Genomic DNA, 22,331 nt, shown 5'->3' on the forward strand with positions numbered 1-22,331 from the left:
TTCGTGCTCCCGCATGCGCGCGGCCGATCGACGGCGGAGCGACCTCGCGGGGTGTGCGGGGGGCGGCGCGGCGAATTAGAGACGATTCCTCCTGTCCCAAGGAAAGCCCGACCGCATGGCCTGGCGTCTACCGATCGCAGCCCCATCGTGTCTGAAATTGAATTCCGCGGGTTTGATTTGTCGCCCGCCGGGCATGCACGTGGACCGGCCCCGCGACGGGCAGCATGCGTTGGCATTTTACTCAGTAATACAGAGGACGATGTGGATCGGGTCTCGGCCGGGCACCGAGATGTGCCCCGTCGATCGGAGACCACTTCAAAGGCGTACGACGACGTGAGCTGGTTCCGGTGACGCCCGAGGGGAGCCATGACGCCAGCGCTTGGACTCTCCCCGTCCCCGATCCCTGTCCCCGTTCAACTTTCTCGCACCTCGTACCAGTTTGCTCGCCTTTGCCTCACCGCGCCCCTGGCCCCTAGCAGTGAAAGAGAATTGTTGTCATCAGCGCGGTGAAAAGGACCTTATTTTTTACCGCGCGTCGCGTCAAGTCAGGGGAGCTAGCACAGAAAATTCATCCATGGATGTCGTCGACACGCATACGGTGATCTGGAATAGTGCACCACGTAGATTGCTTGGGGGAGGCGGCGTCGATAACGGAGGAGGCGATCCGGCTGACTGCGACTTGAGGATTGATCTCTGATCAGAAAGCGATCGACGGCTAGTACATGTTCGTCTGTCCCTCTAAGGACGCCAAAAACGTAGTCAACTTTATCTGGTTTTCATGTAATATTCGCGCGTCTTACCAGGGCTCTTTGACCCAATCGCTGGTGCTAAACTGCTAATACGGTTAAATCTCAACTTTCCAAAAAGCTACATGACCTGCCACGTCATGGATGAGATGTATGAATAGTTGCCTGAATCAGAGACGGATCCAGAATGGAGCTGTGCCCCAGGCTGAGCTACTGATTCACACCTCCTGAGCCTCCTTTTCTCTAATGATATCATAATTTTTTAGCTAAACACCACATATGTTAAAGGGGCTACATAAACTCACCCCGGGCTGCAGCCCAGGCCTTAGATCCGCCCTTGGCCTGAATGCTTCATCACACACACAAAAAAACCCCGCTATCAGCACATTTGGAGTACAAGTTCCATTTGGAACGTCGCGCTCTGTTTTCATACTATTTTACCCGCGCTGTCATTTGTTTGGAACTATTACAAGTTGGGAAAAAACAAGTTTTACATCATCAAGTTTTAGATGTAAAATTATAGCAATGATATATCATTGCCTTGCACACGAAATTAGGGACATCCTCTCAATAAAGATTGGGTGGGGTTGCATAACTACTTTTACAAAATGTCATCTCTCTAATGGCCTCTAACTTTAGACGTGTCGACTGGAGGTATTGATAATTTATTATTCTGCATGAACTATTTGTTTATCAACGGATGTTAAATTTCCTACCGTCAAAACTGCCTATTTGGATTCGAGTACAAGAGTTCTTTTTCACTTGTAGGCGCAATAATGAAATGCTTACTATCTATAGTGTTTTTTTTAAAAAAATCACCTGGAACTTCTGAAATGTTTTTTTGAAAGAAGAAGAGTGTTAACAACTTAACATGTTAGGAGGGAAGTACAATGTCCCAGAAGAGCTTTGAAAGAAGAAGTGTGTTAACAACTTACGGACACCGACCGGTGGGACCAACAGCCCGTAACCCACTGGGTGGCCACGCCGCGTCGTCCTCGCATCGCAATCGCCGTCGCCCCCGCCTCACTCCCTCCCATCCTCCGCCGACCGCCGCACTCCACCTCCCCATCCCCGCCCTCCCCACCGCGCGGCCGGCCCCATGTGGGAGCGCGGCAGGCCGCCCCGCAAGCCGCGCCCGTCCCCGATTATCGTGCCGCCGCCACCGCCTTCGCCGCCTCCCCGCCTGAACCTCCTCCTCCCCAGATCCCTCCTCGCGCTCGCCGCGCGCGCCATGCCGTCGCGCCGCCCCTCCCCGGTCCTCCTACTCCTCCTCGCGCTCGCGCTCGCGCTCCTCTTCGTCATACTCTCCCCGTCGTCCCCCTCCGCCTCCCGCCTCTCCCGGTCCCTCGCCTCCGGCTCCGCTTCCGCCTCCTCATCTCCGGCGACACCCGCCGCTCCGCCGCCCCCCGTCAAGATCTACATGTACGACCTGCCGCCCAAGTTCACGTACGGCGTCGTGCGCAGCTACATGGCCGCGCGCGCGCCCTCGGGCTCGGCGGACGCAGCCGCGGTGCTCCCCGACGAGCAGCTGCGGTACCCGGGGCACCAGCACTCGGCGGAGTGGTGGCTCTTCAAGGACCTGCTCCGCCGCGGGCCGCGCGACCGCCCCGTAGCACGCGTGGACGAACCGAGCAACGCCGACCTTTTCTACGTGCCTTTCTTCTCCTCCCTCAGCCTCGTTGTCAACCCCATCCGACCCCCGGCGGCGGCCAACGCCTCTGGGGTGGCGGCAGCGTACAGTGACGAGGCCATGCAGGAGGAGCTGCTGGCGTGGCTGGAGCTGCAGCCGTACTGGCAGCAGCACAGGGGGAGGGATCATATTTTCATCTGCCAGGATCCCAACGCGCTGTACAAGGTGATCGACCGGATTAGCAATGCTGTACTCCTGGTCTCTGATTTTGGCCGGTTGCGCAGCGACCAGGCGTCCCTCGTCAAGGATGTCATCCTGCCCTACTCACACCGAATCAACTCCTTCAAGGGTGATGTCGGGGTAGATGGTCGGCCCTCATTGCTGTTCTTCATGGGCAATCGCTACCGCAAGGAGGTGAACTTTGAATCTTTTGAAAGAAAAATGATGGCCTGATAACATTAGGAGCCATGTTCCATTTGAAGTGCAACTACATTTTTAGGGGGTCATATATCATGTAGGGAGCAAAGGAATTTAGGTAACATTAACATTAAGTCTAACTCTTGGTTTGCTAATTTCAAGAGTACTCTCACATGATGTTAATTAAATGGTTTTGTATTGGTGGTGTTCCAATGTTTGAATTGTCATTTTGTGTTAGAGTGAAGCTTGGATGAAAACAAAGCTAGGATGCATTTGTGCTTGCCTTGAAATTAGTTAATTGAGTAAAATTCACTGGCAGCTCTTGAACTTGTTTGGGGTCACTTAGGTACCTGAACTATTATTTTGCAGTTTCATATATATTCCTAAACTTGTTAAGTGGTTCACTTGAGGTTTAAACCTCTCTAATTGACATGTATTCACCTGTATGGCATGTTGACTGTGCGCCAGCTAAGAACCTAGAATGCCTAAGCATACATACATTGCATTCATCTAGTTCTTTTTTTTTTCTCTTTTAACCAGAATATGTCTCTTAAGACTTTGTTTTAGTTTCATGTGACAGTTATCATTCTGATTATGTAGGGTGGGAAGGTCCGTGATGCACTTTTCCAAATTCTTGAGAAAGAGGAAGATGTAACCATAAAACATGGCGCACAATCAAGGGAGAGTCGGCGTGCAGCTACACGAGGAATGCACTCATCAAAATTTTGCCTCCATCCTGCTGGAGACACCCCCTCAGCGTGCAGATTGTTTGATGCACTTGTCAGTTTATGCATTCCTGTTATAGTGAGTGATCACATCGAGCTACCATTTGAAGATGTTATAGACTACAGTAACATAGCAATATTTGTTGAGACAAGCAAGGCCGTACAACCTGGATACTTAACTTCAATGCTACGAAGAGTAAGTTCAGAGAGGATTCTGGAGTACCAGAGAGAAATAAAAAAGGTCAGTATGTACCATCTCACTTAGATCTTACTACTTTATACATCTATCAGATGCAATGATTCATGCTATGCTACCTATATATATTTTTCCCTTAAGATCCTTATTGCCTACACAAATGGTTGCCCCAGTAGTTGCATAGATGTTTCCTGGCCGCAGTGCCCTATGTGCGGTGAATTGTGTTCTTTTAACATGGACATAGATTTGTTCATTATATATCTACATAGCATGGTGGAAATATATGTGGTGCTTGGATGGTGTAATGCATAGTGACCGAAGATCAGTGAGTTTCAGAGGATTGAATAGAAAAAAATGAAGAAACCAAAGTATAACCATCCTCATCAACCTGCCTTCCTGGATTTGATGTAGTTGTCTTAACTGAAATTCTCATGAAGTTGTGCCATTACCATATCAAACTGTAGCTGAACTCCAGCAAGAAACTTAATTTGTTTCAAGTTATTGTGGTGAAGAAATGATTGTTATACTTCCACACTCATACTCACATGTGACTATTGGAGTCATCTGCTCGGTGCATTTTGCCAGAGATGTTGACCCCACCACATTTTTCTTTGCTTAGAATATGAAATGGTAAGAGCATGGATATATAGTGGTTTATAATTGTTTGACAAATTATGTCACTCTGGCAATATATGAGTCATCTATGCACTTTGTATGTTCTAGCAAAGGCCCTGGTTGTCATCAGATAGGATTTGGGAACAAAACCTCCATGTTAACTTGTATTCTAAGGGATCATTCGTGCTAATTTCCTATCAATATGTCATTGACATGTTTCCAAAATTTAACCTTTATTCCTTTTGTGATATGCAAGTGGGCACATTCCACCGAATTTGTGGTTCACTATGTAGTACACATGGTTGATTAAGCAGAATATCTAGGATGAGTTGACAGGTCCACCTGATGGGCCCCACTTAAAAGTCTATAGCGTATATATTTCGATCTTATTTATCTCAATGGTGAAGATATGTAACAGGAGGCAGCGGATGTCTTAGTTCAGTTTTGTGTTATGCATATGGAATTCCTTTCAACATATTTGCTTAAATGCGAATGCCCGTTTCAGGTAAAACAATTCTTTGAGTATGAAGATCCGAATGGACCAGTCAATGAGATATGGCGCCAAGTATCCCTAAAAGCACCACTGATAAAGTTGTTGACTAACCGTAACAAACGCCTGTTTGAAAGAGGCACCAATGGAACAGATTGCTCGTGCATGTGCTCTACAACCCCCTATTGAGATGACCACAGCCGGGTAAAGAAGGTGGAACCCCTATGAAGCTTTTTGCCTCATTTCCAAGTGATCACATTGCCTGAGAGAGACGATAGAGGCTGTGCAGCTCTATGTACAGCGAGATTTCCAGTAACTACTTTGAACACTAAAATTACTAACTGCCACGATCCTACAATTTTCAGTAGATATGTATAGGAGGGGGCGAATAGTCAAAGAACCTTAAAGTGATGCCTCTGGCGTCAATACAAGGCCACAATATTTTTTGTATGATGTGTAAGTTATATTATTTCATTTTTTTCAGCAATTTGGCGCCCTTGTTTTTTTTTTATGTTACACGAGCTCAGTCCCCGTTAGTAAAGCGTGGAGCAGACGATTGATATGCAATGCAAATGCAAGTTCGTCCTGTGGGATAGCTAACACGTAGTAAAAAACTTTTCATCCATTGTCACTGAATGAGTCACATCATAGCTACTCCCTCCGTCTTTGACTTATAATTTGGTCAAACTCCATTCTTTGACTTATAATTTGATCAAACTTTGAGATGTTTTGACTCTTAAAAAAATTAGAATAACTTATAATTTGCAACAGAGGGCCTAACATTGAGGTCACGCTGCCACCATGTACGTATGCTGGTTGCTTGGGCTCACGATGAATGCTGTGATAGGAAAGCAAGGTTGAATCGGGCTGTTTGCTTTGAATCTTGGGCTGTCTTGCATGAAAGAAGGTTCCACCAAGAATCATCACACCGTTTCCTTAACTTTTTTTTTTAAGAACTTGTCTGAGAGCAAGTATTTCATTAAAAAGGACAAGAGTCTAGCAACATAAGAACGAGACACAACCTACAAATTTGAGGTGATGCCAACACAAGGACGATAGTACTGCTCACGTGACTCTTCTTCTGGTACGAGTGCGATTGCTCCTACGACCTCAGTCAGATGCCCTGGTCATGGCCACAAAACAGTTGCCCCTGTTCTTTAGAACATCTGCACGTATTGCTTGGAAGCTGAAACAATAGCCGATTTTATGATTGGAAATTTGGAATATAGCGCTGTTTGTCACTGCATTTGGATCAACTTTTCTTTCTTAACCAGGGCGCTGGAGCTATCGCATACGGCGACAGCTTGAGGCGCGGCGGTGCCGACAACGTGCGCGGCTAACGATCCGGCCGGCGCTGGTCCCAAGCAACTCGCGCAAAATGTTCCACGCGCAGAACTATATACCATCACAAATTAAGATCTCGCCGCCCACACGAAGGGGACACACTATCTGTACACGGGCCGGCGTGTGCCCAACGTGCATACATATTTGGAAGTTTGGTTTGGCGCCGCATTTGTTTGTGATAAGATCGTATTTCAATTCGTTTTCAAGGAAAACGAAAGCTACACTAAAACTGGTTTAGGTCTTTTTCCGACCGTGTCCAGCTTCTAGATTTTACTTCTGATAACGATTTCAAGGAAAGTCCACTCTGTGGGAGTGGAGGTTCTCAGTTATTTTTTGCGTCACAGCTGCATCAATTGTCTACATGATATCATCGTGTAGTACAGTTAGGGGTGGTAAAGGCTCTCTAATTTAGCCTAGCAAATTTAAGGATCGGGCTTAATAAGAGTCGGACTATAAATTTATATGATTTTGAACTAAAAATAGATAGGGCTAAGTTGGATTGTGAGGAGGCATGATGGCTACGATCCATTACCACCCCTAAGTACAGTACCTCGTCAAAAATAAATCATGCAGTGCATAGTACAATGGTTTTCGACTTGTCATGTGTTCAGCATCGTCTGGAAACACTAACAATTTTGGAGAAGTTACCCTTGTTAGCTACCCTTGATCTCAAATTATTCATGTGACAGTTCAAAAGCGGTGACAAAAAAACCTTACATTTCACGTGCTCCGATCCCGACCTTAGAACATGGGTTTCACTATCGGCCATTTCAATACTAGCTTATTTACACCATGGCTGCTCTAATAGGGAAGTTATAATGGTTGCTTGGATCACTTGGAAAATAAATAGGTTTTAGTAGAACACATTTTCAGAAAAATAAAATTAATGTTTCCGGTTGCTTTGTTTGCATCACTGGATGCAAAAGCTAGTTTTAGGGTTTAACATGTTTGGCTACGTAGCAGTTGGTTCCATCTATTTTCAGAAAATGAATTAGGCGTGGACGGCAGGGATGTGATTCTCAACCGAAGGTCACCTACTCACCTCCACGAATATAAGTGTCAAACAACAATTGTGCTTGCCAGCCTGCTAGGAGCGCTATCTGTTTTTTTTTAATATATAAGAACAAGAGTTGAGCGGTTTTATAGGAGAATTGGGTTTTGAGAACAAGTAAAATGAACAGGGGTCTTCAACTTTTGTAGATTCTCATCTAAGTCCATACACTTTTAAATTAGGAATCTGGGTTCTCGTTTCTCATAAAATGCAAAATTTGGGTTCTATGAAAACTTGTCTTCCTTAAACACGAGATTTAAGAGTGGTTGGGATAAAACATATTTTAGGGAATAGGGATTCAGTTTTCACAAAACCCATGCTACCCACCCGTCGATTGTTCACGAGATGATAGGGATTGAGACTGCGCCGTCATAACTGATGAACAACTAATGAATAGCGAATCATGTCGTTTTGCTGTTCCCTGATGGCGCTTATCTGAACGACCGCGATTCGTGCGCTGCAACGCCTCTATTCACTGCTTCGATTGCGATAGGAAGAAGACTAGTAAACGGCTACCTGTATGTTCTAATGGCTACTAAATTTTGAGTAGTAAAATATCGTACAGCAATTGAATCATGTTTAAAGCATGGCTTCACTCAGCTGGACAACGCTTCAAATTACGATCGAGTTGTCTGAAAGGGAGTGCAATAAATGCGGCCGAAGAAAATCGAACGCCATATGTAGGATTGTGAGGAGAATAACGAGGTGTTTGGATCAATGGTAAAACAAAAGACTTAAAACTTTCATGATAAAAAAAATGTCAGACAGAGCAAAAGATAAGGAGAAGCATGGGATAAGCCAATTTTACGAAGAAAAGTAACAACAAGAGTAACATGTACCTGGGTTCTTAAGCTTTTCTTTGATTCTCACCTAAGTGCAGTGAGATCTTGGTTCTCAGGTCCTCATTTTAAGAGTTTGTTTTACTCTGACAATGGTGTAATCCTGAATTCCAAGCACCTGTTTCTCCAAAATCCTATTGTATACCACTACTTCCTGTCAACATTTTCCTTTGATCCAAAACAAGGTCCAAAATAGTACTAGAGGCCATGCAACTTTTCCTGAAAAAGTTTAAATTAACCTTTTATCGTTCCACAAGCTCCGTCAGCAAGGTTTCAAAAAAAAAAAACTCTGTCAGCAAAAGTTACTTAACGTCTAAACTGAGTACAGCACTTCAACATATATGCAATCACAAGTAACCTACAGAGGCGCTCAAGGAGTTCTTTCTTGATGAACCTATAGGACGACATACCACGCTCATCATCTCCAGCCGCTAAGATCTGATCTCTAAACTGCAGAGTCACATCTTACCCAGAAGCTTCCACTCCACAAATCTGTTAGAGATCTAGGCATCTTACGGTATATTTTAATTCTAAATATTATTAAGTAAATCATGATCATTGTGAGTGACACAGAGTATGTGCAAGTGTTTATATTTAAAACAGATTTGAATATAAACAGAACCAAAAGAAAAAACCAACCACCTCACCGCAACACATCACATCCGGATGCGTCGCGGTCAGCTAGGCTAGGCTCGGCTCGGCACGCCACGCCACGCCTCGGCGAGGCGAGCGAAAGCGCGCGCGTGGCACCCTTTCTCTCTTCCTCAACTTCTCAATTAGTGCACACATAGTCCACCTAGCATGTGGGATTAACCACTCTAACCACCTAGCATTAAACGTGGACCTTGAGATTAAATAAATTAAATAGACCTAGCCCAAATATTCCAACAAAACCAACACAGCGTGTTGTAGAAGTGTTGTTTCTACTTTAATTTCTAATCCTTCCAAAACCCCGGGAGTGACAGGTGACAAAGGATGTGTCCACGCCTATCATCTGTTTTAATTCTTGCCCGCAATGCATTTACTGCTGACTAGCCACTTCCGAGAGAGAGAGATGCCCAGACGTCTGTCGCAAATTTTGCCATGAGATGTCCCTCGTGTGTGCTAGCTTGCTCGCGCGCGTGGTTTTGCCTAGCGCCTTGTAATATTTTTAGTTCTATAACTTTTTTTAAGTCTCTATGAACGAAATTTAAAAAAAGCACTTCCGCGTGCTTATCCTTTCAAAAAAGAAAAAGGCAATAAGTGTTGTCTATCTTCCCGATCCTGTAGAACAGAAAAGCACATGAAAACTGCTCAAATGAAGTGTTCATGTTCTACTGAATTTCTATGAGTGTTTGTCTGACTTGGTTGCATGATGATGTGGTTCCAAATTTGTTGGCCAGTAGTTTTACAGTTACCAGTGAGCTTAATTTCCATGGCAAAAAGCCTAACTGCGTTAAAGAGCCTACTTTTATTACACTACGCCAGAAATGATTTATGCTGGCACAGGAAATTTAGCGTGCTGGCGGGCGTAATTGGCACCCACTAGCACAAAGCTTCCTTGGACCAGCGGGAGAGCACCCGCCAGCATAGATGCCACTATGCTGGCGGGCGACCTACGCACCCGCCAGCACAGATGTCACTCTTCTTTTTAATCATTACATTTATGGTTTAATTGAGGAGATAATTCCCTATTTGACACCAGGAAAATGACATGTTCCTTTCTTGGCCCTGAAAAATTCTTCCTTCCTTATTTGACACTCACTTCAACTTTCATCCCTAATATAACACCGTCAGCCATTCCGTTAGCCACCGCCATGAGACGTCCCTTTAGACCCTGTTAGTTATTTTCTCTGTCACGCATATCTCTGGCTCACGCTCGGTCTCAAGGCTCTCACTCGTCCCTCAAACCCTAGACACCAGGAATCGGTGACACCAGGACAAAGCGTCAGCGGCGAGCAGCGGCGCATATGGAAGGCGACGAGGGTGGCTTGGCGAACAGGGGCCCCAACGGCCTGGCGGATGCGGCGGCCGTGAGCCTCGTCGGGGGAGGGGGGGAGGTGGCCGGGAGCGCCGGGCGGGCTGCGACGGCGTCTGCGAGCCCCGCTGGACGGGCCGCAATGTCAGCAGCGAGCGTGCACAAGCTCTTAGGCAGCACCACACAGAGCTGGAGCACCTGAGGTACGCAGCGGCGCGGAACGCGGCGGTGAGAGGCACCGTCCCGGCCCAGCAGGCGGCGGGGAGAAGGGGTGGTGGCAGCCGCTCATCACGCACGTCGTGGGCTGCCAGCCCTATAGCGGTGGGAGGAACCCGATGTACTAGAGGGAGAGCTACGAAGACGGGATGTGCCGCACGCTGGGTTTTGCCGACAACCAGGTGCTCCGTGCGTATGGGTTCCGGCACGCCGCGCCGCTTAACGACAGCGTGCAGCCGCTGCCGTTCGACTACCCCACCGCGCCTGCGTGCAGATGACCGTCTGTGTAATAAGTTGGGCCTATTTGGGCCTTAATTGCACATGAGGGGCAAACCCATCTTTTCAACTGGCACTTAATACTGTTAGTTAACAGAATGGACTGCGGTATCATATTAGGGATAAAAGTTGAAGTGAGTGTCAAATAAGGAAGGAAGAATTTTTCAGGACCAAGGAAGGAATGGGTCATTTTTCTGGTGTCAAATAGGGAATTATCTCTTAATTGAGTTTCATTTAGGCCCCGTTTGGATCCAAGGAATTGGAATCTATTTAATGGAGTAGGCTAATTTATGTTGGAACGTGGCATTCCACAACTTTCCAAAGTTTAGATATAAGCCTATCTTAAATTCATGGGGTGGGAGATGGAAATTGATTCTATAGATTATGGTTATTAGAATGGAATTCAATTCTTATAGCACGCTCTTAGACTCGCTTCTCTATAGTAGAAGTGCAGCATACAAGTATCTCTCCCATATCACCAACTATAATATACAACTATATTCCACATACAATTATATTAGCTTAATTAATTTGTGTCTAAATTATGATTATTAGGATGGAATTCAATTCCAATGATCCAAACGGGGCCTTAGGGTAATATAGAATTGGTTTTATTATATTTCTTCCTACTTATTAGTTACTACATCCATAATTTAATTAAATTTATAGAATTAGTTAATATAACATATAATTGTTGTCATAGGTTGTTAAAGATGGATCATAGAGCATGGATGTATGGCATACGGAGATATTCGCATACTTTCATGTTAGAGGTATCAAAGTTTGTGGAGGCTGCGGAGAAGCACGCTCGCATTTGCAAGACAAAGCAAATACATTATCTGTATTTTGACTGTAGCAACAATATTGTATGGGTCAAGAGGCATTTGATAAAGCGAGGTTTTGTGGATGGATACACAATGTGGTCCCACCATAGTGAGGCAGGAGGTACTTTCAACAACACAGACATCGATACTAGCTCTGATGAAGTGGGTGGTGATGATGCAAATGAATGATCATGTTATGATGGATGATGATATGACCGTGGAGATCAAAATTGTGATCAAACAGATGCACGTGTGGAACCACAGGTGGATGAGGAACCACAATTCTGATGAACGGGGAGGAGGTGGAGCGACGGTGTTCGAGAGGCGTGACGGCGGACGGGGAGGGGAGGAGGCCCGGCGGGGAGCAGATGGCGCTCGTGGACGAGGCTAGCGGCGGAGTCGGGTAGCCTAACGGCGTGATTTCTGTTCACAATGTGGGGACTTAGAGAATTTCAGGCGCACCCCTGGAGGCATCAGTGCTGGCGGGTGGCATTAAACACCCGCTAGCACAAAGTTTTCACCAAATTTCAAATAATTTAAATACTTTATAAATATTTCAAAATTATTTCAAACTTCTACACCTGAACATAAATCTTATATAGTGAATGTAAAAAATATATTTTCATACATAACACAAATATTTTGACTAGTTAATTCACATGTCATTATAGGTTGAAACACCTCATGAGTTACAGGGTGCTTATGACTTGGATATCCATTTGGAAAGGATGTACTGTTACACTATCTCAAAATATTATCACGTCGGTGCACTGGTAAAGTGGTTACATGCCAATTATCTTGATTGTTTGATTAATTTATATTTTATTAAGATTAAATTAAACCTAGATGGAATGGCAAAATTCACCTTCCCCTTGGATTTGGTATTTTCTTGTAAACATACATTTTAGTTTTTATCTCAAATCATGGAATTTTCTTAAATATGGACATTTTTCAAAGGTTAACATGAAAATTCATTTACGTTTTGATTTAACTAAATTTTAATAAAATATAATTTTGTCTAACAATCATGATATTTGGCTCGTAACCAGTTTACCAGTGCACCAACATGAATAAAAAATAATAAGATAATTTTGAGATACTATAACAGTACGTTCTTCCCAAATGGATTTGCAAGTCATAATCACCCTATAACTTATGAGGCTAACTATTCAAAAACTTTTGTGGTATTTAGGTTTTATTTTTTACAAACACTATTAAACATTTATGTTATGTTTAGGTGTAGAAGATTCAAACAATTTTGAACATACTTAGCAAGTATTCAAAATGTTTGAAATTTGCTGAAAACTCTTTGCTGGCGGGTGCTTAATGACACTCGCCAGCACAGAAGAGCTGTGGCCGCCCGCCAGCGCAAAGGCTCTGTGCTGGCGCCTGCCCGCACAGATCTCTCCTATATAACCCGCGACTAGGGTACCAAATTTTCTAAATCAAATTTTCACTACACTGTCAGGTTGCCAAATTTTCGTGCCGGAACCACTGTCCTCCTCGACGCCGCTGCCACTCACCTGTGCGCTGCCACGCCTCCCGGAGCGCCACCACAACCCCCTCACCGACGCTAACTCCTCCTCGATGCCACCACCGCTCACTCGTGCGCCACTGTCCGCCACCACCCCGTATCCACCACCGGCCGCACTCCCATCTCCACCGCCGGTGTGCCCTTTTCCTCTCCACCGTCGGCCCTCCCCGGCCCGTGAGCTTGGGCCACAGGCCCCCCCTCCCACTCCTCCTCGACGTTGTCGCGCCACCTCCCTGATGCCCGACGTCGCCGCGCCTCCGCTCCTCCCCGACATCGCCGCGGCCGCTGAGAGCCTCCGCACCGCCACATTCCCAAGCGCCGCAGCTCCTCCCCGAGGCTGCACCGTCGCTTCGTGATGCTGCGCCGCCGCTCCTCCCCAAGCCCCACCTCCTCCCCGACCGTCGGCGCAGTGTCGCCTCCCCCAGCGCCGCCGCTCCTTCCCGAGGTGCCGCTCGTCCCCGAGCCCGCACCGCTGCCGGTCCTCCCCCGAGCCGAAGCGCCTCTTTCTCTCCCCGAGCCCGAGCGGTTGGTTTTTTTCATGCAAATATAATTACTGGATTGCAAATTATTGTGGAAAAGAAAATTTCATAATAAATGTGGTGTTTAAATATTTATGGATTGCAATTTTCATGAATAATAAATATGCATATATTGTGATAGGAAAAGTTAGGTGTACAAATATTTATTGATATGCATAAATTCATGAATAATTAATATGTATAAATTGTGAAGGGAAAAGTTTGACGTACAAATATTTATTAATATGCATAAATTCTTGAATAATAAATATGTATAAATTGTGAAAGGAAAAGTTTGGTGTACAAATATTTATTGATATGCATAAATTCATGAATAATAAATATTTATTGATATGTATAAATCCATAAATAATTTTTAATTGCAAGTATTACAATTTTGCATATTAAGAGCGTTGGACAACAATGAGGATTCTGATTCTAACGACGATAGGAGGATTCTGATTCTAACGATGATTGTGGATCGTATTCTACTCCACTTGAGTACAAACCAAGCCCACCTAGGTCTCGCAGGCGTCCAGATGAAGATGACCCTAAATTCAATCCAACCGCGGATCATCAGGTACCTACATGCACATTATATACTAGCTAGTGATATGTTTGTTGTTCACATGAAGATGATAAACTCCAACTATTGTTTTCTCTATAGAACGATGACCAATCCCCGATGCATTCCCCGCCGCAACGTCGTAGAACATCTACTCTGCATGAAGAGGAGGTAGATGCCTCTGCACCACAACCTTTGGCTACTACTGCTTCTAGTAATAATCCGAAAAGGAAACATGTGCAATGAAACCAAAACCAGATCCCTGAAAAAGATAGTCTCATAATTAAAAAGCTTGGCGCCAAAGGTGAGCCCATATTACCTGAGGGGATATCTACGAGGTTTTAGAACATATGTGGAGCTATTGTCAGGTATAAATTGCAGACCTGGATCATGACTATTAATTGGAAGAAAGTGCCTACCACTACAAAGGATGTATTGTGGGCCACATTGAAAGAAAGGTTCACTTTTCCTGAAGGTCAAGAGAAATTCGCAAGAAACTTTGCTGAGGGCCTCCTTAGGAGATGTTTAAGAAATTGGAGGTATACTCTTAATAAAGAATATGCACAGAAAGGCAAGAATGCTAGGGATGACTTCGGTAAGATTTCTCCAGAAATGTGGGAAGAGTTCAAACAATAGAAGAACATGTCGGAAGCAAAATCCTGAGCGAACAAAATATCGCGAAGGCTATGAAAGCCGCCGAGAACCCCCATCACTTTGGTGCGGGAGGGTATGCTGCCAAGATCACTAAATGTAGCAGAGAGGAGAATGGAGGAGAGCTGGTTTACCGGATATGTTTGCAGGCTTGGATGAGCGCAGCAGGACTTGGGTACAAGCTCGAATTCTGACTGTAACACCCGATGGCAAGGTTAAATTCAAACAGCCCTCAACAGAGCTAATTTACGAGAGGTTGGAATAGCTTGCTGAGGCGTAAAAGAAGGGTCTTTTCAGGCCCGATAGGGAGAAAGATCAGCTAACTACCGCGATCGTAACCGCGGAGCACTCTGAACGTGTTCGAGGGATGTCATCAACATTGCCCTGGGGTAAACCATTCCCCAAGGACCAAGCAAGCTACAGGAAGCACGACCGTTATAAGAAAAACCTTGAAGAGAAGATGAGAGAAATCGCAAGCAGGATTTCTTAGAGTTCTTAGCCAACCATGGGATGAGCCAAATGATGGCTGACCCTACAAAATCCGATGGTCAACAATAGGCAGAACCAACCATGCTACTTGCCCAGACAGGATTCGTTGCTCCGAGTAGTGCTGGCTCCATTGCAAACGTGAGGTATCCCGTTGATGGCATACAAGTGGATACACCATGTAGGTTGGTTATACCTTATGGAAGGAAACAAAATAAGTTTCGAGAGGTCGCAACCGGCATGGCAGTAACAGGTCATGTGTTCCCAAAGGCACCCCGCCAGAATACGCCTGGGTGAAAGTTGTTACTGTGTTGGATGAGTCGTGCGAGATAGACATCCCTACTGATAAGGGGATTGAGGTTCTCGGTGGTGCAATGAACCAGTACATACTATCGCATCATTGAGATATCATTCTGAATTGTGACGACTGACCCCAAATCTCTCGAGTTAATCTTAATCCGAGCCCCCGATCACCTGTCTTAGTTTTCCAAGCCTAAGTGTTCAACCTCCAGTCTGGTCCCGACCCCTGAGACCCGACCACTCTCCGCTGGCCTCCAGTTCCGACCCCACCGACCCTAACTCAACCGCCGGATTCTTCTAAGTCTTCCCCCAACACCTCCCTTCAATCGGACCGGTGGACCCACGAGATCTTTTCCCCCAAATCTTCCGCGACAGGCGCACTCGAGTTGCATGCTCACTTCAGAGTTCCCCCGCCGCGTGGCTCAACTCCTCCGACGCCCGCCGCTCCGCCTCGTCTTCGGCCCGTGACCGAATGGATTCTCGCGCCCTCCTCCCCAATCGCAGCGGAAGCCCCTCTGCAACCTTTCTGCAGCACCTCGTCGCCGCGCCCATCATCACATCGCCAGATCCCGGCCGCAGAGCCCGATGTCGCCCGTCTTTTCCGTCACCTCGCCACAGTCGCGCCGCCCGGTCTTCGCTACCTGACGATTCCTCCTCCGCCAACCCCGACCACGGCAGCAACAGCTCCTTTTTCCACCCTGTCAGAAGCCGCCCGACAATCTGTTGCTCCGTGCTCGCCCGCGTTCCCGCAGCCGCCTGTCTTCTCACCTGTGCGCCCTCGACCCTAGCGCCGTTTTCCCGATCACTTCCATCAGCTCCACCACACGACGACGCCCGCCTCCGCCAAATCTCAACCACCGGCAAACCAGCGCCTGCGCCGCCCTGACGCCAGTGCCCAATGACCGCCGGCGCCATCCCCGGAGTTCTGCTCCACCGTCCTCGTCGCTCAATCGCCGCCCGGGCAGAGCACTCCATTGCTTCTTCCCCGGCCTTCGCGCGGCTCCCTTTCTCACTCCCGCGCCGCTATAAAAGGGAATGTGCAAGCCCCGCCGGAGTTCCCCTTGCCCTAGCTGCCATTTCTCTTGCTCCCTGTTCGAGCTCACAGCGCCACCACACTAAGTCCCTGAGGAACTCTCCTCTCCGCTCCACACCGCTTTTCCCCAATCCACCCAGCCGCTTGCTCCTCCGTGCTGCGTAAGAGCTTACTTGTGATCCACAAGAAGCACCGCCGCCGCCGGAGCACCGCCGGACATCCCCGCCGCAAGTCCTAGTGTTCCAGTTCCTCCGCCGAACCTGCTCTTTCCCGACCCCAAGCTTTCCTTGTGAGACGAAGGTAAGCTGCTGACCCCTTGTCCGCCTCGCCCGACCCTGTCTGTTCTGCCGACCCTTGTCCGCTTCGCCCGACCCCTCTTATCCGCTCAACCCCGGTTCCGTCTCGCCCGACCCTGTCTGTTCTGCCGACCCTTGTCCGCTTCGCCCGACCCCTCTTATCCGCCCGACCCCGGTTCCGTCTCGCCCGACCCTGTCTGTTCCGCCGACCCTTCTCCGCCTCGCCCGAGGACTCGGCTGTATCTTTTTCTTCGAACTGAGGGTGTATGTGTAAAACGTGGGGACCTTTCAGCGTTGAGTCTGAGGACCCCTAGCACACCAAATCCTCTAGATTAAGGGTCACATCATAGTTCCCTTCCTCCGACCCTTACCTCTTGATTTCCACCAACTCCTTTGAACCTCCCCACCCTCCTATAACTTGTCGCAAGTTTCTGGGCTCAGACTTGCAAGTATTGCTGTTGAAATAACCGTCTAAATGCTAACTCTTGCATTGCATTCATGTAGAGCTGCGTCTCGCCGACGGCTACTACGAGCTGCACCCGGCGCCAGAAGATGACGGTGTAGCTGAGCTCCTGCCCCCAGAAGCCGAAGCCGCCCAAGCCGAAGAGCAGCTTCCTCCTTTCTCGCTTGAAGGCAAGCCCCGGATGCATGAATCCCCTATGTTTTGCCAACTTGCGCATGCCTTCCTTAAACATGCTTGTGCATTTACGTATAGGAGTTGGTTGGAACCTTAGATGCATGACTTAGCTCCCATGATCTGAACACTAGCTGTTGGACCGAGTAGATGCTTTGCTTAAATAGGAGACGGTAAAAGCCGAGTGATTTCCTGTCACTCGCGAGTTGTAGGAGTTGGATGTCTACCTTTATGTTACAACTATAAGGACGATGGATGGGGCAGGGTTTGAGGTAACTCTTTGGTGGTCGGTTGATCGCCCTGTCTGTTTATGAAACTTGCTAAGACCCGACAGTGGTGGTGTTCGTGATCAAGTGTTTGAAGGTACTAATCTCATACCTAGTATGGGATGGGGAAGCCTAGTACCTGATTGAACTAGGACGTGGCTTATACCCCTGCTGTCCCTGGAACGAGGTTCTCATGGTGCATCATGTAGGTGCAAGTGCGGTCACAATACGGTAGAGGCCGGGACTATGGCGCATTGCATGCCAAGGGAAGTTTGGACCTGACACGCGCCTGGGAATTGATGGGGACGGCCGACACAGGAAGCGGCCCTTGTGGTGCGCGGATGTCGTGAGATTAGGTTCACCATGCATGGTTAAGAAACTCGAATCGATTCGTCTGCCTCTCACAGTTTGAGACTGCTTGATCGCTATGTCACCCTGAGTAAATAAGGAATCTGATGATGACATGGTTTTGTTGATGATGTATATACCCTTTGATTGGTTCTATGTTTGCTCAGAATAGGTTGCAAACCTAGACCGGATAATGAACTTAGAACCTGAGCTAAAACTTGAAAATAGGGATCTACATAGTGCTTTTGGCAAACAAACCCCTCAGCCAAAAAGCCTTGCATGTCTAGAATTGGAGGAGTAGCTTTAGTCCTGTCGGTTAAGTCTTGTTGAGCTTAGTAGCTCAGCCTTGTTGTGGCTTTTCTTTTCAGGTGAAGTTGCTGCTCCCGAGCCTTCTTCCGTTGGCACTTGGCCGCCCCAGCTCCCTCCGGGTTGGACGGTCGAGTGGGATCCCTCCTCAGACGGCGAGGAAAGGGATCACTGACGTCTTGGCTGGCCTCACCAAGGACGTCCAACCCCTGCGTTTAGCTTCCGCTTGCTGTTTTACCTTCTGTTGTTTTCTTTTGAACCTTGTAAAACTCTGATGTGTGTTTTATGACCAAACTAAATGGATAATTTGTTAACTCGGTGGACTTGTTGTATTCGCTGGAACCGCTCACCTTCGTGTGGGTTTGCTAAATGGTCCTGTTCAAGTGGTTAAATCGGAAGAAATCCGACGGCACTTCGTGTGTACTCGGTTTAGGCATGAGCGTCGCGTATTATGCGGCTAAATCATGTTTAACCAAGTAGATTCGAAGTGGATCCGCCACATGAATGCATCGCCAGAAACCTCACGGCCGATCCAAGAACTACCCCTTCCAAATTCAAATGTTGACACGGAGTAGCCGACGCTATCACATGTGCAGGGAGCTAACAATGAGGACAAGCAACCAATGCTATCACCTGTCCGAGAAGCTCTTAATGAGGATGATAGGACATCAGCACTACAAGATGATGAACAGGTGGATGATTTAGAAGTTAATGATCCAACCTCGCCTTCGTTGGCATCTCCACCTCCCAAGAGGCAAGCGGTACCTCGTATGGTCAGCACATATGAAAAAGCTCCATCAACAGACGTCGACAAGTTTTTAAACGTATTGAAGAGGAAGGCTTCATCTTCTGGTGAAAAATCTGTAACTCGCAGCGCCTCTCGGCAAAAGGAAAGGATCAAAACCCCAATTCTTTGGTCAAATGATGTCCCAATGGATTATGAGCATCACAAACCATTCTTGTATCGGTGGGATCTGCTGGAGAGCCCATGGGAACTGAATAAGCTGCATGGATGGATCATGAATGCAATGAAGCAAGGCATTCGAGCAATCACCGCGCATGTCCCAACTAAGGATTTCCTTGGTGTTCTCTCGTACCAGATTGTGATCGATTTCGAGGATTTGCACAAACTTTACCGTTGACAACACCTTGATGTGAATCTTGTTTCCATATGGTGCTTGTAAGTCCACATGTACCGCATACATGAGTTTTAAATACATACATATTTTATTTCAAGTACCTGAGCAACCTATTCTGCGGGATGCAATGGAAGGAGGAAGAATTGACGCATGACAGGTTCAAAGTAGTGTACCTTAACCCAGCACGAATAAGCGAGCTAGAGCACAAGCTCAAAATGACGGAAATGATCAAAGCATAAATAGAAGCAGCAGAGACACAAGCGGAGAAAAATGCTATAAAAATAAAAGCCCACAGAGACGAAATGCACAAAAATGTTCGTATACATTGCAAAAGTAATGAAGAAAAAGGCTGACATGGATTATATCATGGCTCCTTACAATTTTGAGTAAGCTAGTTTTAATTACTATATATATATACTATGTGCTATTTAATGCCGTCTTTAATATAAATTACTTTGATATAATGCAGAGATCGCTGAATTTGCATCATTATTTTACCCAAGCTAGGAGAAGCAGTGGTCCTCGACTCAGCTAGCTATCGTAGAGATAGGTACAAGGATTTTATAGGCATTATACAAAAGTAAGACATTTCTCGGCAGTACTTAAATACATGTTGACATTCTATGCACCTAACGTATATTACTAACTCTTGTCTTTATATCCTCAAAGTGCGTACAAGCTTTACATACTAAAAGGCAGGGTCCACAATCCAAAAAGGACGAAAGCTATAAAAATAATATATCATAGATTCGTAAGAACATAAAAACTTTTTTTTCATATAATGTAGACTTGTCATTAATAATAACTCATCATTTTTCTATTTGATTGCAGTGCCATAAGCAACCTCTCGGCTCTGTGCTATGCGGATATTACATGTGCGAGTTCATCAAAAACAATGGAAGGTACTGTTGGGGGGAAATATTGACGACCTCCTTATACTCCTTAAACAACGGTCATAAGGGCCCGGGCCTACCTCCGACAACAGTAACCTCCACCAACCTGCTCGACCCCTGGGACAAGGGGTCGGACGTGCCCGACCCCCGATGCTGCTCCTCATCTCAGCCGAAAGAGTTTCGCCTCGCCCGACCCCCGGGTGAGAGGGGTCGAACGTGCCTGATCCCTCGCGACAGGTCTCCGCCTTGCCCGACCCCGGGCGGAAGGGGTCGGACTCGCCCGACCCCTCGACGCAAGGCTCCGCCTCGCCCGACCCCAGGCGCCAGGGGTCGGACTCACCCGACCCCAGGCGCATGGGGTCGGATGGATTCGGACCCACAGGACAGAGCTTCGCCTCTCCCGAGGGCGGGCGCGGACCAGCGGACGAGGGCACGGATCTCGTGAGCCCCCACCGATCTCGCCATAAATGCGACCTATGGGGCGCCAATCCGGAATACGACTCTGACGCGCAGAAAGGCGCCCGTGCTCCTCGACATGACCCGCCATAGTTTTCGGGCGGAACACTGTAGCCACGACCGCACGGGGCTACAGCTGCACCGTTCTACTTCCCCTGTTCGTCGTAGGGTACTCATTGCCCACGCCCCCTAGCACAGGAGGGAGCGCTGCCCGGTTTCACGCTCGGCCCGGCGGCAGGGGCATGTAGCCGCGCCTCCCGGTCAGCAGCGTGAAGCAACAGGGGCCAACCGTCCTCCACGACGTGCACAACTGCGGCGGCCAGTCATCATCATCGCCGCGCATGGCTACAGTGGCCAGTCACCACACACGTCCTGCACGCTCGGTTACAGCGGCCGACCGCTGGGTCGTCTACAGGGCCCAACGACATCCATTCCCCTCCGGCGATCATGCTGACAAGAGACAAAAACCGAGAGGGAAGGCGGCGACCCCGGGGACTCGGTCCTTCTCCTTGTACTTTACTTTACTTTACTTTACTTTACTTGCTTATCTCTTTTACTTCTCCTCACTCCTGGCTCAATTGTAACGCCCGTCTCTTCCTTACGTTATAAAAGGAGGACGGGGGGACCGAGCAAGGGACAGCTCTCAACCCAACCGAACACCCCCCAACTCACACCCTCTCCTCACGAGCATCAGTGCACACCCACAAAGACTTGGGACCAGCTTCCCTCTCTCGCCTGTTTGTAACCCCTACTGCAAACTCAGCACGAGTAGCACGAGCAACTCCCCACATTGGACGTAGGGCTATTCCTGCCCGAACCAGTATAAACCCCGTGTCCTCTCGTGCAACCATCCGAGCCTTACGCGCAGAGAAAACAAATTCACTTGCCGTAGTCTTGACTCATAATTCTTGACAATGATAGGTACCGAACGAACCCTGAAGATGTAAGTCTCTGATACACTACCATGTGCTAACTTCCTAATGGTAATATATCCTAATCTTCATTTACTGTATACCTACAGATGCCTACCATCGACAATAACTATAGCAAGATCGAAGAAAAACAAATCGACAACATTTATACGGACATGGCGAGGTTCATCCTACGCGAGATTTGTCATGAGGATGGAGCATTCTTTGATAAAGATGGCGTGTTGATGGCGGATGAGTGCACAAATCTTCGTAGATGGGCGTAGTAGTTTCAATATTAGCGTGGCAAAGAATAGCTCTATTCCAAATGTTGGAATTTTAATAGTGTGAATTATATATTACGTACGATGCAGTTTTGAATAATGTGAATTATTTATTATTCAAGTTTGTTGTTATGTTGTTGGAACGGCTAAAAACTGGCAGGAATAAAAATTATAAATAAAATTATAAATAACTTATGGGAATAAAAATTATAAATAATTCACGAGAATAATATATTGAATGAGAAAATACATATTCCTAGCAGGCAGCATAAGCACCCGCCAGCACAGAAATCGTCTAGCATAGAAAGCATCTGTGTTGGCAGGCAAGCACCCGCCAGCATAGACGGCATTTGTGCGAGCTCAAGATTGCTGACGGGTGCTATACCCG

At 47.1% G+C, this 22,331-nt stretch overlaps 1 protein-coding gene across 1 annotated transcript; it reads left to right on the forward strand.

The window, feature by feature from the left end:
- Nucleotides 1-1,766: 1,766 nt before the first annotated feature.
- On the forward strand, nt 1,767-5,306 carry LOC101766576 (probable arabinosyltransferase ARAD1). Its single transcript, XM_004958000.3, has 3 exons — nt 1,767-2,790; nt 3,394-3,759; nt 4,835-5,306. Exons 1-3 carry the CDS (start codon nt 1,846-1,848, stop codon nt 5,006-5,008), a joined length of 1,485 nt encoding a protein of 494 aa, XP_004958057.1. The 5' UTR covers nt 1,767-1,845; the 3' UTR covers nt 5,009-5,306.
- Nucleotides 5,307-22,331: the final 17,025 nt, after the last annotated feature.

This window comes from Setaria italica, chromosome II (assembly GCF_000263155.2).
Source record: "Setaria italica strain Yugu1 chromosome II, Setaria_italica_v2.0, whole genome shotgun sequence".
Classification (NCBI taxonomy): Eukaryota; Viridiplantae; Streptophyta; class Magnoliopsida; order Poales; family Poaceae; genus Setaria; species Setaria italica.

Bases quoted from the DNA above. Each gene is read 5' to 3' on its own strand.
- LOC101766576 (XM_004958000.3), top strand. From the start codon at position 1,846: ATGTGGGAGCGCGGCAGGCCGCCCCGCAAGCCGCGCCCGTCCCCGATT. The intron at 2,791-3,393 runs GTGAACTTTGAA...CTGATTATGTAG, and splicing joins GCAATCGCTACCGCAAGGAG to GGTGGGAAGGTCCGTGATGC. The intron at 3,760-4,834 runs GTCAGTATGTAC...TGCCCGTTTCAG, and splicing joins ACCAGAGAGAAATAAAAAAG to GTAAAACAATTCTTTGAGTA.